This window comes from Delphinapterus leucas, chromosome 6 (assembly GCF_059928025.1).
Source record: "Delphinapterus leucas isolate spDelLeu-1000000601 "Yukka" chromosome 6, BTC_Dleu_Yukka2, whole genome shotgun sequence".
Lineage (NCBI taxonomy): Eukaryota > Metazoa > Chordata > Mammalia > Artiodactyla > Monodontidae > Delphinapterus > Delphinapterus leucas.
This window is the reverse complement of record NC_143134.1, coordinates 71,609,581-71,624,815: the sequence shown is the minus strand read 5'-3', so window position 1 is coordinate 71,624,815 and position 15,235 is coordinate 71,609,581. Positions and strand designations below refer to the sequence as shown.

Genomic DNA, 15,235 nt, shown 5'->3' with positions numbered 1-15,235 from the left:
TAACAAAGTGAATCAGCTATACATATACATATATCCCCATATCCCCTCCCTCTTGCGTCTCCCTCCCTCCCACCCTCCCTATCCCACTCCTCTAGGTGGTCACAAAGCACCGAGCTGATCTCCCTGTGCTATGCAGCTGCTTCCCACCAGCTATCTGTTTTACATTTGGTAGTGTACATATGTCCATGCGACTCTCTCACTTCGTCCCAGCTTACCCTTCCCACTCCCCATGTCCTCAAGTCCATTCTCTGCATCTGCATCTTGATTCCTGTCCTGCCCCTAGGTTCTTCAGAAACTTTTTTTTTTTAAGATTCCATATAGATGTGTTAGCATATGGTATTTGTTTTTCTCTTTCTGACTTACTTCACTCTGTATGACAGTCTCTAGGTCCATCCACCTCACTACAAATAACTCAATTTCGTTTCTTTTTATGGCTGAGTAATATTCCATTGTGTATATGTGCCACATCTTCTTTATCCATTCATCTGTCGATGGACACTTAGGTTGCTTCCATGTCCTGGCTATTGTAAATAATGCTGCAATGAACACTGTGGTACATGACGCTTTTTGAATTATGGTTTTCTCTGGGTATATGCCCAGTAGTGGGATTGCTGGGTCGTATGGAAGTTCTATTTTTAGTTTCTTAAGGAACCTCCATACTGTTCTCCATAGTGGCTGTATCAATTTACATTCCCACCAACAGTGCAAGAGGGTTCCCTTTTCTGGAGAACTATTTTAAAGGGGACATTGAGACCCTGCGTATTTCCAGAGGGAAGGACTTAGAATTTTAAACTATTTCAAAATCACTCTTATAGGAGGGAGGACTTGAGGATGTTAGCCTGAGGACAGGGAGACCAGGAATATATTCGGTAAGATGCTCCTAATACTTGAACAACTGCCATTTGGAGGTTGGAACAGACCTATTTCTTTTGAATTCAGAAACATAACTAAGATCAATGAGTTGAATCTACACGAAGTATCAATAGATCTGTGATCAACAGCAAGAATAATTTTTTAATAATTAAAGATGTCTAAAGTAGAAGAAAGTCAACAGTCAATGACTATATGGAAAGTCATAACCTTATAAGTAATTAAAGAATTATAAACCAAAACAACCAGATGCAACTTTAAACACTTATTTTGGAGTCTATTGGATTTGCAAAAGCCATAGAGACAGTTATCATCCAGTTTCAGGAGAGACGTGGAGAAAAGAGTTTGCTTATCTGTTGCCGGTATGAGTGGAAATTGGTGCAGTCACTGAGAAAGGTAGGATCTAGCAGACTGCAACATGTACCTACCCTTTGATCCAGCATTTCTCTTTTTAGGCATCTCACTTAGAAATATTCATGTCACTGTGCAAGCTCTATGTTCAAGGATACTTAGTGCAGAATTTTTTGCAATGGCCAAAAAAAAAAAAAAATTGGAAGCAACCTAAATGTCAGTGAATCAGGGATTTTTAAAAAGACATTATGGTATATCCATGTCCTTGGCTGTTCTGCACTTATGAAAAGAACAAAGCAGATCTATCTGTACAGATTCAGGACTTATTACTAAGTGAAAACTGAAGTTGCAGACTGCTAGTGTAACCTTCCTATAAAACAATAACAACTCTACAACGATGTTTTTGCTGGTACATGCACCAAACATGACTTGAAAGGATAAGGACTAAGGGCTCACATCTGGGGGATGGGGTGAGGGTGGGAGCATGGCTGGACTCTAGACACTCTTGTAGTTTTCAACTTACATGTGAACATGTTTGGTTTTTGTCATGAAAAAAATAAAGACTTTAAAAGTGGAAGGGTTGATTGGTGAGGTAGTGAGCTCTCTGTCACTGGAGTGTTTAAGCACAGGTCCAAGGAAGGTGGTGGGGGTGGGAGTGCCGGTAGGGAGGGAAGCAAGTTGGATGAGATGACCTCTGAATACCCGTAATATCCTGAGAGTCCTTGAGCTACTCCTCTATGCCTTTCTCCGCTAATTCACCCAGGAAAAGCTCCAACAAGATGAAAGAAAATAGAGCCTTCTAAAAATGAGGTAAGTCAAAGTATTCACTGCTGAGACCTCGTGAGTCCATTACCAGAGAGAAGCAGCCGGTCCTGCCTCACACACCATGAACCACCCCTGCAGTACTTTCCCCCCTGCAGTACAGATCGATTTCCCAGTACTAAATTTGGGGATGTGTGGCTAGACAGATGGAAGTAAGGCCAGGAAGCTGACGTGGGTTTTAGAGCGCTTGATAATTCAAGTCTTTGGCAAATGCTCCCATAAGCTGATAGATTTCCTTCCTTCCTTCCTTCCTTCCTTCCTTCCTTCCTTCCTTCCTTCCTTCCTTCCTTCCTTCCTTCCTTCCTTCCTCCCTCCCTTCCTCCCTTCCTCCCTCCTTCCCTCCCTCCCTCCCTCTCCCTCTGCGGTCAGGTGGGGAACACTGCCCTTGACTTATCTTAAGCTTTTCTTCCTGGCCGTGCTCAGTGCAAGGTGACGTGTGCCCTGCAGGCTTTGAGGCTGAGGGCATCTCAGCAAACTCAGCCAGGCCTCTGTAAAGGCTGCTGTCCATTTCTGGTGCTGGAGTCTCAGGGGCCTGCCAGCTTCCTCTCGCTCCCACCTGTCAGCGCCCAGGAAATAGGCGGGAACCGTCGGTACTCTCCTGCTTACCGTTTATTGGCCACAAACAGCACTCTCCCTGAGAGGGTCTCTCCTTCCTTGGCAAAGAGAGGAGTCTGAAGAAGGCACCGCACCTGATACCAGTGAGTCAGAGGCTCAGTGGGCGCTGTTGACAGCCAAACTGTTACCCTGTGGGGCAAGGCAAGAGTTAAAAGCCAGTTAGGCTCCAGGCCCACATTAATGGATTGAACTGGGGACAAGTGGTTTTCATTGTGTATTAACTCATGGAACACTTTTAAGATGTGAATAGCTCAATTTATTGAGCAGTTACTATGTGCTGGGTACAGTGCCAAGAGCATTATGTAATTAGCCCATTAAATCCTACAACAACCCTACGAAGTCAGGCCAGGCTTCAAACCCAGGCACTTGGTCACTCTATCAATCTGTATGGCTATGTCAAAGTTCATTAGAAGCTGATAACAGCAGAGTTAAATTGGGAATTGATTTGTTGGAAAAGTCTGGCAGGGTGAGAAGTCTGGAGTATAGCCTCTTACTGTCTCATGCCCACCTGTTCAGGGGTCCTGATGGGGTTTCTGGAAGCAAGAAAAACTACGGGGGCAGATGGCCTCTACTGCCCTTCAAGCCCGGACATTGTGTGTGTGTGTGTGTGTGTGTGTGTGTGTTCAAGTTGACGTTTTTCATTTCATATGAAGAAGTGGGGACACCCTGCTGGTGCTTTGAATGCTAGGGTCACCTGTCCTGCGATTAGGCAGTGGTCATGGGCTTGCAGGTAGTAAGGTGCACATTGAACACGGGGAAAATTGCTAGAGAGGACATTTTGCCTTGAAGATTTTCGGGGGGAATTTTATATAATTTAACTGCTAAGTAATATAAACCACCTTTATATCAAAATATATATTCAGCTATATTATGGAGTAGAATGCAAATGTTCTACAGCTTTTTAAGATAAAGCATTTAACTTCAAAGAAATTTCCCCCTTGAAGCAGGCGGCTTCACGCTTATCTCCCTTACCCTTGCAGGAACAAATTCGTTTACTTGGGATGTTAGTGGGGGAGAGTCTGAGAAATAGATGTACAGATTCCTTGAACACACATGCTGTGTGGAATAGGAATGACTTGTACATTGTTTCCTTTCTCTCTGATTGTCAGCCCAGACAAGGCTTCCAGGGATCCCGGCCTCCCCTGAGTCCCCCAAGCCCCCTGAGCTGTATCACAGACCCAAAGACACGTCTTTCTCAGTAGATGCTATGGAGAGCCTGGATGTTTTTATAAGAAGTGGAGGAGAGTGTACTGTCAGTTTTCCTTCTGCCTGGTCGCGTGGCCCAGATCAACCCTCACTGCTAGCTGGGACACATGGAGAAGCCTGGGAAGAGAGCAGGGGTGTCAGGAGGAGAGCAGAGGCTTGGGGTTCATAGGAGCAGCACAGCCCTTAAAAGCACACCCAACACTGACAGTTAACTAGTAGGTGGTCTCTCCCCTACAACTTGCAAACCTTTCCAGTAGGGGAGAGAGGAGTGCACAGAGGGGGAAGTTACCTAATGCCGCCTGCCTGATCATTGAAAAAGGATTCTAGATCGTGAAATGGTAACCTGTGAACCAACATGGGGGAAAGTATGATTTGAGATATGACTCAGACACAAGAGGTTCTATAACTAGGTGTGATGGAAACAATGCCAGGGGCTGGCCTGCCCCATGCCCCCATCTATTGTGGAAAAGAACAGGCTGGTTGATAAAGCACAGGCCCTCTTCTGACTCCTCCAAATCCCAACACAACTGGCCTGAGTATTTTAGCCAGAATTGATATGGCAACTACGGAAAACTGTCTTATTTTCATTTCACTCTAAAATCTAAAAGTAACGTTAACATCAGTGTTTATTTTCTGGAAACATGGAGAAACAAATATTACGGCTGTTGAGCTTAGTTTTTTAAAAAGTTTAAAGTTATGGGGACAAATAGTAGAGGATGGCATGGGATAGAGTAGGCAAGGAAGGGGTATGATACATACAGAGAGCCAACAAAGGCCACGTCAAACCAGAATGCCAGGCCGTGGATGAGGCCAGACTGCGCAATCTGAAACACAAACGGAATTTCTACTCTGCAAGGAAATAAAAAACAAGAAAGAAAGAAAAAAAGAAACACTTGGAATTATTTTTGTTGTTGTTGACAGACATACTGGATACACTTGTGAGATCAGTGGGAACATTCACAGAACATTTTCTTTTTCTCTTAAGCGCTCTTGCTTTGGCAGCAAGATTCTCTTAGTGGGTGATTAATGCTTGGGTGATGCTGCACATTTGAGAATGCTGCTTCTTGATGAAACTCTGCAAGGACCAGCCCACTGTGCTGCAGTGACCCAGAACTCCACAGGGCGAGTGCAGCATCCGGAGCTGGGTTGGACCACTGAACAGGAGGATGACTCAGGACATAGCTGACAACCGTCCTTCCAGAAGCCAAAACATGGGCTGTGGCAGCTCCCCTATGCAGCTGTTCAGAAGGGAAAGGCTACTCAGGCCCCTAAAAGATGAAATGGACCACAAGGGGGGAACATCAATCTCAGAAGGTCACTGTCATAGTTCATTTATTTTTCAGGGAGGCAATTTAACTTCCCACCAGGCTACAGCAGGAGTCATGCAGAAGTGGCCATCGCTGATGCCAAACGCAGAGTAAGTTGGAAGAGAAAGAATGTTGGAAAAGATACAACAAAATCTAGAAGCTGGACCTGTTTTAGCTGTGGAACTTTGGTAAGTCACTTAATTCTCTGAGCCTCAGTTTCCTCTTTTGTTGAAGAGTGGCAAAATCTCTCTTCTACTTCCCTTTCACGGTTCTTGTGGGTGTCAAGTGGGAAAAAATGTATATCAGAGTGCTTTGTAAATTTCAAAGTATTCCACAATTAAAAGATGATATTATTGGTCCACTGCTGAGGCTGTACTGCTCCAGGGAGACACATTTTAGTGAACGTGCTAGAGATTTTCAAAGGAAAATCTTATTTTTAAGATTATTTGCATTGATGGTGCCACCAAAGGCCTAACTTCTTCCACCCTGCAGTAGTCAAGAGCATTTCTAGAGTTTTCCATTATACTTGTCACATTGAATTTGTTTGTTAATGCACTGTAATTATTTCCTCCCACTTTTGGAATTCCGCTAAACAGACCATGAGCTCCTCAACGAGAGACTTAAGAAATTACTTAATGTATCTGTGCAAGCACCAGTACAGTACCCAGCACAAAGTAGAATCTTAACAAACATTTGCTGAATCAATGCAACAAATGAATGAATGACATCTCTGAAACGCCAACAAAGACATAATTTTCAAAAAATTCCCTGACTCAGGAGGCAGCTCAGAGCAACAAATAAAGCCAATGGAAGTCAATTTTGTCTGGACCTGTGGCAGTTATTAGACTTGTTCCCAAATGCCACTTCTCTTGCTCTGAGCACACAGTAGGATTGCATTCATCCACCCTCTTGTGCTTAGGTACTGCCACGTTATTTGCTTTGACCAATTAAATGTGAACAGAGGTGAGCTGTGTCATTTCTGGGCAGAAGCTTTTATTGTCAGTACATGCTTTGCCATGCTCTTTCTTCTTCCTCAGTAATCAGCCTTGTTACAGACAGAGGCTGCTGCACTAGCCTGATTGCTGGGGTTGGCGATGCTGCATGGAGCTAAAGCTGGTGCACATGAATAAACAGTGTAGGGGAGAAAGGCCCCTGTGTTATCATAAGTCACTGAAGTTTGGTTTTGTTACTGCAGCACGCTCTAGCCAATCCTGACTGACAGAGCATCCTTTGTCCATCATGATCTCAAGATTGGTGATGGTTTGAGTTAGCCAGCTGTACCTTCTGAAGTCTGACTCTTGCTTCCTCGGTAGTCCAGGCAAATTATAACCTAGCTGGGTCTTACATTTCTTACCCAGAAAAAAATACAAATATCAATCTTCTCAGGCAGAAAAGGGTAAAATACTAATGAAAGGTCATCCGAAGGGGATTCATATCACCACCTGAGAAACGAGTCTTCATTTCAGAGTCTCTTCAAGGGGAAAAAAGAGGGCAAAAACTAACACTTACTGAGGGCCCTCTTTGAAAATGAGCCAGTGCATGTAAAATTCTTAGCATGTTACCTACTATGTAGTAAGCACTCAACAAGGTGTAGCTCCTCTTCCAGTCATTATTGTGGTACTGGCCTGGGTGAGTGGTTAAAAAGCTCAGACTCTGGCCTTCTGAAAGGTTCAATACTACCTCTAACACACATATTAATTCTGTGCATTTTACATAATTCTGTGTATGCAACTTACTGCTCCACTCTGCTTCATTTCTGTCATTGGTGAAGTGGGGACAAAAATAGTACCATCTGCATAGGGTTGCTGTGAGGATTAAATGAGTCATTATGTGTAAAGGGCTCAGAACAGTGTCTGGCTATGTTAGCATTAGCTACTACTATTTAATTTTTCTCATTCAATTCCTAAAGCAATCCTATGAAGGAGGCATCATTTCCCTCATTTTGCAATAAATGAAACTAGTCATTGATGGACCATTCCTGTGTGTGACTCACACCTGAAATCTATTCCCTGTGTGAGCTGTGGAACTCTGCCCTGAAGTTTGGGGGATGGGGGGGGTAGAGGAGATTTTAAAAATCAAGAGCAACATTGGTTGGTACCAACCTGTGGAGATCTGCCTCTTCTGCATCCATAAAGTTTACTGTGTACTTGACTGTCCGAGCCATCAAAATCCTAATGTCAAATGTGTCCTTGGGGAAAAAAACCAAAGATACCTTTCTATCAGAATAAACTGAACTCAAACAAGATTGCAGTCTAGCTTTCCTCCTGAAATTTTAAGTCAACAAGAGTTAGAATTTAGAGGGCCTGAGCTTAATGAGTATGATATTAATAATAAAAGCTCACAATTATTTCGTAAGCGCTTTATTTAGTAAGTGCTTTACTAGGTTATATCATTTAAACCTCACCAACGACTCTGGAGCAGGCATTTGGTGGTTTTTGGACCATCCAGAACTTACCTCCTCTCGACACTACAAGAAGTTCCATAGGAATTTAGTCTACCATCAGCTCCAGGTGTGGCCTATGACCTCAGATTGGCCAACGAGAGCATTACTTTTCCCCTGAAGACAGGAATTGGCTCACAGATGGACGCAGGACCCAAGGTAGGACAAGCAGGCTCTATCTAAACTAATTCTGGGGGTTTTGCCAAAGTTATTAGGAAAAGGAAGGCTCTCCTGTGGGACTCGGAGTTGTAAGAATCTGAAGTTGTAGCTTCTGCTGCCATCTTGCTAGCATGAGGAGAGATCCTGTCTAGGAACAGAGTAAAACCAGAGGAAACGGAGATAAGTGACGAGAACAGAAAAACCAAACCATTGTGACACTGTCTGGACTCCTGCAACAGGTCCCTGAAGCAAGCTCTGTCTCCAGGCTTTGCAATATTTGAGGACCAATAATTTCATTTTAGTTTAAGCCAGTTTGGGTTGGGTTTCCTTCCACTTAAAACTGAAAGAGTTTCAGATAATGCAAACTTAAGTTGCCCAAGGTTACACAGCTAGATGGGACCACAACTGAAACCCAAATCTGTCTGACAACAAAACTCCTGTTCCAAGCTATTTATTATCCAAAGCTTCCCCTTTTATTATGCCTTGGGCCACTAGAATCAATGGGAGGATGTGAATTATTGAACAAGTATGAGGGCTGAGTATGTGCATGGGGTGAGTCAGGACAGTTGGAGAATCAGAAGTTACTCACTGAAGGGCAGATGGAAAATCTCCTTGCTTTCAACAGTATCATTCTCTGAGAATTCTCCTAATTGCTTGGGAGATCAGAGCTGGAAAACTTGAAACACAGTGCTCCAAGGAGCTCTTTCTTTGCTTCTGTGATGGCTTAGCACAGAGCCTGAGAGCACAGTGCGTCCCAGGTGCCTGAGTTATAAGTAAATGAATCAATAGATAAACACATGGGAAGAAAGAACACACTTACTACTATTGGCTGTCTGAAGTATTCATCCACCGCAGCACCCTGGAGACTGGACAGGTTAACCCCGTAGAAACACTTCTGGTACCTAAAACAGGTAGCACAAAGAATCAGCATGCATCTGTCCTGCATCCCCAAGACCCACAGAGCTGTGATGCGCTGAGAGGCTGCCTCACTGGTCCTCTAAGTTAGCCCTGGAGCAAGTGTGAGAAAGTGTGAAGGGCAAGGGGTAGATTAGAGGAAGAAACCTCTCTAGAGAATCTGCACTTGAACTGGGGTGGGGAGAGAAGGGAGGAGGTAGCTGAGATGGAGGAAATTACTTGTGGGGAGAATACTGACAGGGATATTTGGGGGCAGGAAGGCCTTAGGGTCCCCACCCTTGACCTCACACCACAAGGTGGCTGCCTGCTCCAGGACATGCCTTCCATGTCCCGAAATACAATTCCTTAGCCCTCTCATGATCTCAACCCAGAGCACAACCTGAGATCTCCAAAGTCTCTTGATACTCCCGCAACTGTTTTAGGAAACAGATTTCCCTTTTCTGTTCTTCCATAGCCACTGGCCTGCACCTTGCTGGCATTTGCCATGGTGGCCAACACCACTTAGAGTCACAAGTCAGTGACAGCTGCGTCTGGTGGTGAACTGGAGCTGACTCATCGCTGGGCACACTTCTTCCCAATTCTGTGGTCAGGGACATCTGGACGACAGAAATGGACAAATTCTACAAGTGCTTCCTCCCCTCACTGAGCCAGACGTGAAGCGTCTACGGGCACATGACTGGTGCCTGGAGCACAGCAAGAACTCCCTGCCAGCTTGGCTAATGGTCTTGGCTCTTTACAGAGGAGATCTAGGGTGTGCATTAAGAGTGGCTTTGTTCACACTCTGCCACTGACTGTGTGCAGTGGGCAAGTCACCTGAACTCTGTGCTCCCGTTTCCTTATCTCTAAAATGGGAATAATTATAAGCTTACTTTGTAGGGTTTCAGTAAGGGTTAAATGAGTTACTATAAGTAAAGCACTTTCAGCAGTGCTGGGCATTTCGTTACTACTACATAAGTGTTGGCTATTATTCTCTGAACTTCACCTTCTCAGATCAGCACTGTGCACTAGGGCAGTGCTTCCCAGTGTGACTGCGCCATGGGACTACTTGGAGAGCTTGTTAAAAATTCCAATTCCCAGGCCCAACTCCAGAAAGGCTTGGGGCCCTTATCACTAGAGGCTGAAGGCCTTTATCCCTAGATTGAAAAGAGTTTTCCCTGCTAAGGGTGTGTGTGCACATGCTGTATATAGCCTGTGAATCAAATGCAAATTCAATTCATCAGTGTCTATCCTCCCACACCCCGACACCTGCTGACCTGCAGGGAAAAGGGAGGAAAAAAACACAGAATCATCATAAAAACTGGGGGCGTGCAGTTAAGATTTTCAGTCAAAGTAAGGCTCTTAATCAGGAGGCAATGCCTCAGAGGCCCTCACGAGAGGCAGGGAGGCCTAATATTGTTAAGTCAACAGCCAGTTGCCAACCTGCAAGCAAAACACCATCCCCCAGAGCATCTTACAGATCCTGAAGGGCTTATACCATTTCTCACCTCTGAGCCTTTGCCTATTTTCCCTCCTACCTAGAATGCTCCTTTCCTTCTATTGCCCTATTAATTCCTACTCAATCTTTGTGACTCAGCTCAGATATTTCCATTTGAAAATGTAAAACCTGGTATTACAATTAAATATTCAAGTTTTAGGCACTTAAAAGCAGAAGTTATTCTTTTTCTGTTCAGTGTATATTTAGCACTTAGCATGGAGCCTCGAATACGGTTAGGGCTAAAGATATCTACCTATCTATCTATGCATTTAATGAATGAACGGAGAACTTGGTGTCCTAAATGGCCCTGTGTGTGGGCACTGGTGCCAATAAGGACAATGGGGAAACAGAAAATCATTCGCCAAAGTTTCTTCGGCTTCATCTCTTGTTTCCTAATCTCCTTCCATCAAGGGCCAGAGCCAGGCTGTCCACAGGTAAAACCAAACTGCTGTACATCACTTAATAAGTACACATTTTGACAACAAGACTCCTATAATCCTAGAAAATGTTTGGAAACAGAACACTGTAAGTTTAGACGATCTTTTCAGTATTTAGAAAGAGAGTGGAAGTTTTCTTGGGGATGTAAGTCATTATCACAAAATTTTTTATTGGAGGCAAGGGGGGAGAGAGAGGGAAGGGGAAGAGAGGAGAGGGGTGGGAGGGAAGAAGGGGTGAAGACAGGGAAGGGGAGAGGAGTGGAGGGTCAGACAGAGACAGAGAACTTCCCAGAAAGCCCAGAAGGACTCAACCTTGACTGTCCTTGAGAATCCCCTAGAAAGCTTTTAAAAAGTGCTGATGCCTGGACTGCATCCCCCCAAGTTGTGATTTATTTGATCTGGGGGTGTGGCCCTAGCACTTGTTTCCAAAGCTCAACAGGTGATTCTAATGCACGATCAGGGTTGAAGACGACTAAGTTAGCTGTTCTAGAATCCTGGCCAAGTAGGTGAAAGAGAAAATCCCAAAGGCAAAGACAGCCCTCCACCTGGCAGGGGCGGAGGCTGGGAACTGCTCTCTATTCTCTGTGTACTAGAGTCTTTGCATTCAACCTCAGCTCTGAGAGGGGCCCAGGATGTGCCATTCTCTTTGTGTGTTCACTGCCAATTAAAACCCAGAAGCCAAGATCAGTGTGGTGCAAACGGGCACCATTTCTGGGGCAGACGGAGAGCTGTAGGCAAAGAGCCCACTGCCTGGGTTTTAAAAACTTTCTGGCTGGACCATACTTCCATTTCTTAGAAATCTCAAATCTCCTTCTGAAATGCATCATAAAATAATGAAAGCAGATGGGAGGTGGCACCTTTCTGGGTTTCCTAAGATACACTGCTGGGGGATGGATCAGGAAACGAATCTGTTGACTTGGAAGCTGGGGATAAGTTCCATTGTTCTCATCGTATGTGGGTTTTATTTTCCAAGTTAGCTTATGGCCTCTTTATGAGCGCATAAGGAGGAGTCTACATGCATGCTTTTATCTTGACTTCAAATTTCAAGTGTACCTCCCTCTTCCTCTCCTCCTTCTCCACCGTAAGACATGCAACATCTGAAAAATCCTGCAAATACAGTCCAGAAGGAAAACAATCTTACATTAGCTACACCTAAACACACCCAGAGTACAGCAAAAGAGGCCACCCATTTACCATCCCATCAGCCTCTCCATGGTCTCCATGCAGAGCCGAGCTTGGAGAAGCATCCAGGGGAGTCCTCCCTCTTGGGTCTCTTTTGTTTTTGTCTCTCCTCTAGCTCACCTTGGTCTTTTGTCCTTCCTCCTCCCACGGTGTCCTGGATCTGTCTTAGAAGGATGGTGGTACTGCCCGAGGTTCTCTTGCAGAAGTTAACAGTGGGGGGTTTCTCTAACACACACACTCCTTTGTCTTGCTAATATGAACCCACACTCTCGTAGCATAACTCAGATGTTTGACTGTAATAAAAATCTTTCAGAAACTAACACAACATTGTAAATCAACTAGACTCCAATAAAAATTTTTTTTTAAATCTTTGCTTCCTCATTCTATTCTAACAAAAAAATTCAGTCGTCCCCATTAAATACTTCCTTCCTTTAAAAAGGCCAAAAAAAGAGAGAGAGAAGGAAGAAAAGTTAAGGGAGGAAGGAAAATCCTATTCTGCTGTTTGACAATTAAGCAACTTTTGGGTATCTTAATGGACTATGTTCTACCAGAATTAACAACCAGTGATATGCCAACCTGAGGAGAGACATATACAACCCTAAGAACTAGGAAACAAAAACAAAGATCCAAAAACGTCACCTAAGCCGCACACGATGCTGAGGATGCAGCGTAAGAGGGTTGCTGGAATGGCCTGCTGGGAATGCCTGGTAGGAGAAGGATGCATGCCTAGAAACAAACTGCAACTTTGTTTTATTTCTTATACATTCCTTTTATATAGCAGGACTTGAAGCTTGGCTGTTTTTGACAATTTTCTGCATCAACAGCATGCAAACATACCATTCTGTAAAGCGGTATCTATAAAGATGCTCAGCTCATTATGTCTCTGGTTTTGCTGGCTTAAACCCTAGCAAAGTGGCTCATATTTTACATGGGCTATATTTATATGCTTTTTGTATTTGTAAAAATAGGGCTTTTTTCAGTATAAAGGAGAAAGGGAAATGGGTGCACAGGCCTTAAAAGAAATCAAGCTTCAGACTGCCTCTTTCATTAAGAAAGGGAAAGCCCGGGATTCTGTAAAGGAATCCATGGAGCACCCCTCGGTGTTACCAACATAAATCTAGACATTACTGGTTTGTATAAGAATTGGACCTACGGAAATGGATCAGAAGAAAAAGTGGATCAGTCAAGACAACTATGGTGGACATCTTTTGTTCATTCTACCCAGCAAAGAGTTGCTCTTCTTCTGATTACGGCACCAGGTTTTCTTCTGAGAGGCACTTCTTCCTCACTCTCAGTTCTTGGGGTTTGGATGGTTTGCCTCTGCCCTCAGCAATAAATTCTGGCATGTAGCTGAGTTGTAGCCAATCAGAGTGTCTTATCTCTCTGGCCTTAATGATGGACTCAGGGTTAAGCATGTGACCCAAGGAAAGTCAAGTCTAAGACTTTTGTTCAAACTGTTGCAACAGAGAAGTGGACATGGAGCTATGAGTCTATAAATCTGGATTTCCTGGAAACCACATTGCTGCCATGAGGGAAGAGCCCTATCCAAGAATGGAGCTGAGCTAAGGGATAGAGAGAGACCTGGACCCAATAAATGTCTGTGCCCTGGAAGCCATTTGTGCCTGAGAAGCTGAATCTACTCAGGCTTTTCAGATACGTTAGTCAAAAATATCCTTTTTTTTTAAGCCATTTTAAAATTCTTTCTTTTGTCACTTAAAACCATAAGTGCCTTAAGTAAAAAGAAAACAGTTAATAAGAGTGTGCCATTATGTGTGCTATGAATATAATTCTGATGAATAGTTTTGCCTAATTCAGGGGAGTCCTAATTCTGTGGGTACAGAACTAAAGTGCTTTAGCTTAAGAGTGTATAGAACCAGGCCCAGGGATGATGAAGTGATGTCTGCTGAAGTTGAACTCTGTTTGAAAATGGAGAGCTCTGATGCGAGAGGATCCAGAAACTGAAATACTGTATCCCGGACTACACAGATCTGGATGTGTATGGGCCCAGTGGCAGAATACTATGAAAGAGCTATGAGATTGACATAGGTTACAAAAAAGATGAATACAGAAATTGAGGCTTATTTCATGAGCAAAAGCCTGGTGAGTTCAAGAGCTGCAGACATAAAAGAGAACCAGAGGAAATATTAAGAGGAAATAATGGGTAGCTGAACGAAGGTTATAGTCCCAGGAATCACTGAATGTAAATGAAGTAAGGACAGTGGCATATGAAAGTCCAAACACAACTGTGTTGGTAGTATTCCTGCAAAAGTTCTCTGTGATACTTTATGCATACACTTGACTTCCGACAAAAATTTGGTTGTATCTCACGGTAATTTGAAATGTTCTTATTTGGTCCGTATGGTATTCCTAAGAACCAGTGACTATCAGGGCCAAATATATTTTTGGGAAAGACCAGAAGGCCTAAACTTCTAGCTATACCAAAAGAACCTTTAGTAGAAATTTCAGTTTGGGGGCAGAATTAGCCTAAGAACAAACCATCCAGTGCCTTTGCAGTAGAATGTAGCAGCTTGTGCATTCAGCGGAATGGATTCCCTTCAAAATAATGTTTCTCAGCAACACCATGGTCAAGGAGGCATTTAGTAGAGTCAGAGTGGAAAGGTGCAAGAAGGGAGCTCTCACTGCCTGTGGCAGAATTCTGCTTACATTCATCTTCCCTTGTCCTTTGTAAGCACAGACTTCTGATTTCTGTAAAGAACAGCTGACTACAGACCATCCACCACTGGCATCCCTGCTATCGCTCAACTCGCTCTGCCGTTGTCAAGCAAGATGGGTGCGTACAGCCCACTCACAATACTCTGAAAAGGAAACTGGGAAATGTCTTTTGGTTCCTTAAGTGGTATATCACCTTTTAAGGGTCACCTCAGATCCTCTGTCTTATCTGCCTCTGGAGTCCTCAGCCAGGTATTCTGCCCCCGCTGTGTCAAGGTATGGACTCATCTGACTCCACGTGAGCACAACCCAGCAGCGCCTCACCTCAGACCTGCACCGTGCGCTCTCCCCTCCTGCCCTGAGCATCCCTGCAGACTGTGGGGCGTGAGGTGCCCTGACCCCCATTTGGTGTCCATGCGTGTACAACCCCGAAGTGCAGACTACTTAATGTTAGGGGTAAACAGTTGCCCAATGAGGAGTTAAGAGCCAATGGATAAATACACTTCTCTCCCATCATCTGTGTAAACTGTCCTGAGATATAGTTCATTTGACCTCTAAAGATGGTCCTGAGGGATCAAGCAATCTCTTGGTATTTGCTACCATGTGGTGGTCAGCTCAGTTATGCACTTTTGCATCATCTCTCCCTCCTTTCCTGCCTCCCTCTGTTTTCTCCTCATTCTTGTTTTACTGGGATGGCATTCGTTAGTAAAGTAGCTTACGAGCTTTGCCTAAGACCCTGATTCCTGGGGAACCCAAGCTAAGACAATCAATATGGGTGTGGCCCTTG

General features: G+C 44.1%; 1 protein-coding gene across 4 annotated transcripts in view; it reads right to left on the bottom strand.

The window, feature by feature from the left end:
• The window catches only part of LOC111174638 (histone-arginine methyltransferase CARM1-like), a 286,474-nt gene that overhangs the window by 37,333 nt on the left and 233,906 nt on the right, over positions 1 to 15,235 (bottom strand). The window contains exons 8-11 of one of the 4 annotated variants that reach the window (XM_022573594.2): positions 8,591 to 8,672; positions 7,274 to 7,359; positions 4,624 to 4,713; positions 2,650 to 2,787 (exon numbers count right to left, since the gene is read on the bottom strand). In XM_022573594.2, the coding sequence (XP_022429302.1) occupies positions 2,650 to 2,787; positions 4,624 to 4,713; positions 7,274 to 7,359; positions 8,591 to 8,672 (396 nt within the window). Of the gene's footprint in view, positions 1 to 2,649; positions 2,788 to 4,554; positions 4,714 to 7,273; positions 7,360 to 8,590; positions 8,673 to 15,235 lie in introns of those variants that run through there. The other 3 variants (XM_089913253.1, XM_089913251.1, XM_089913252.1) reach the window with 3 other exon arrangements.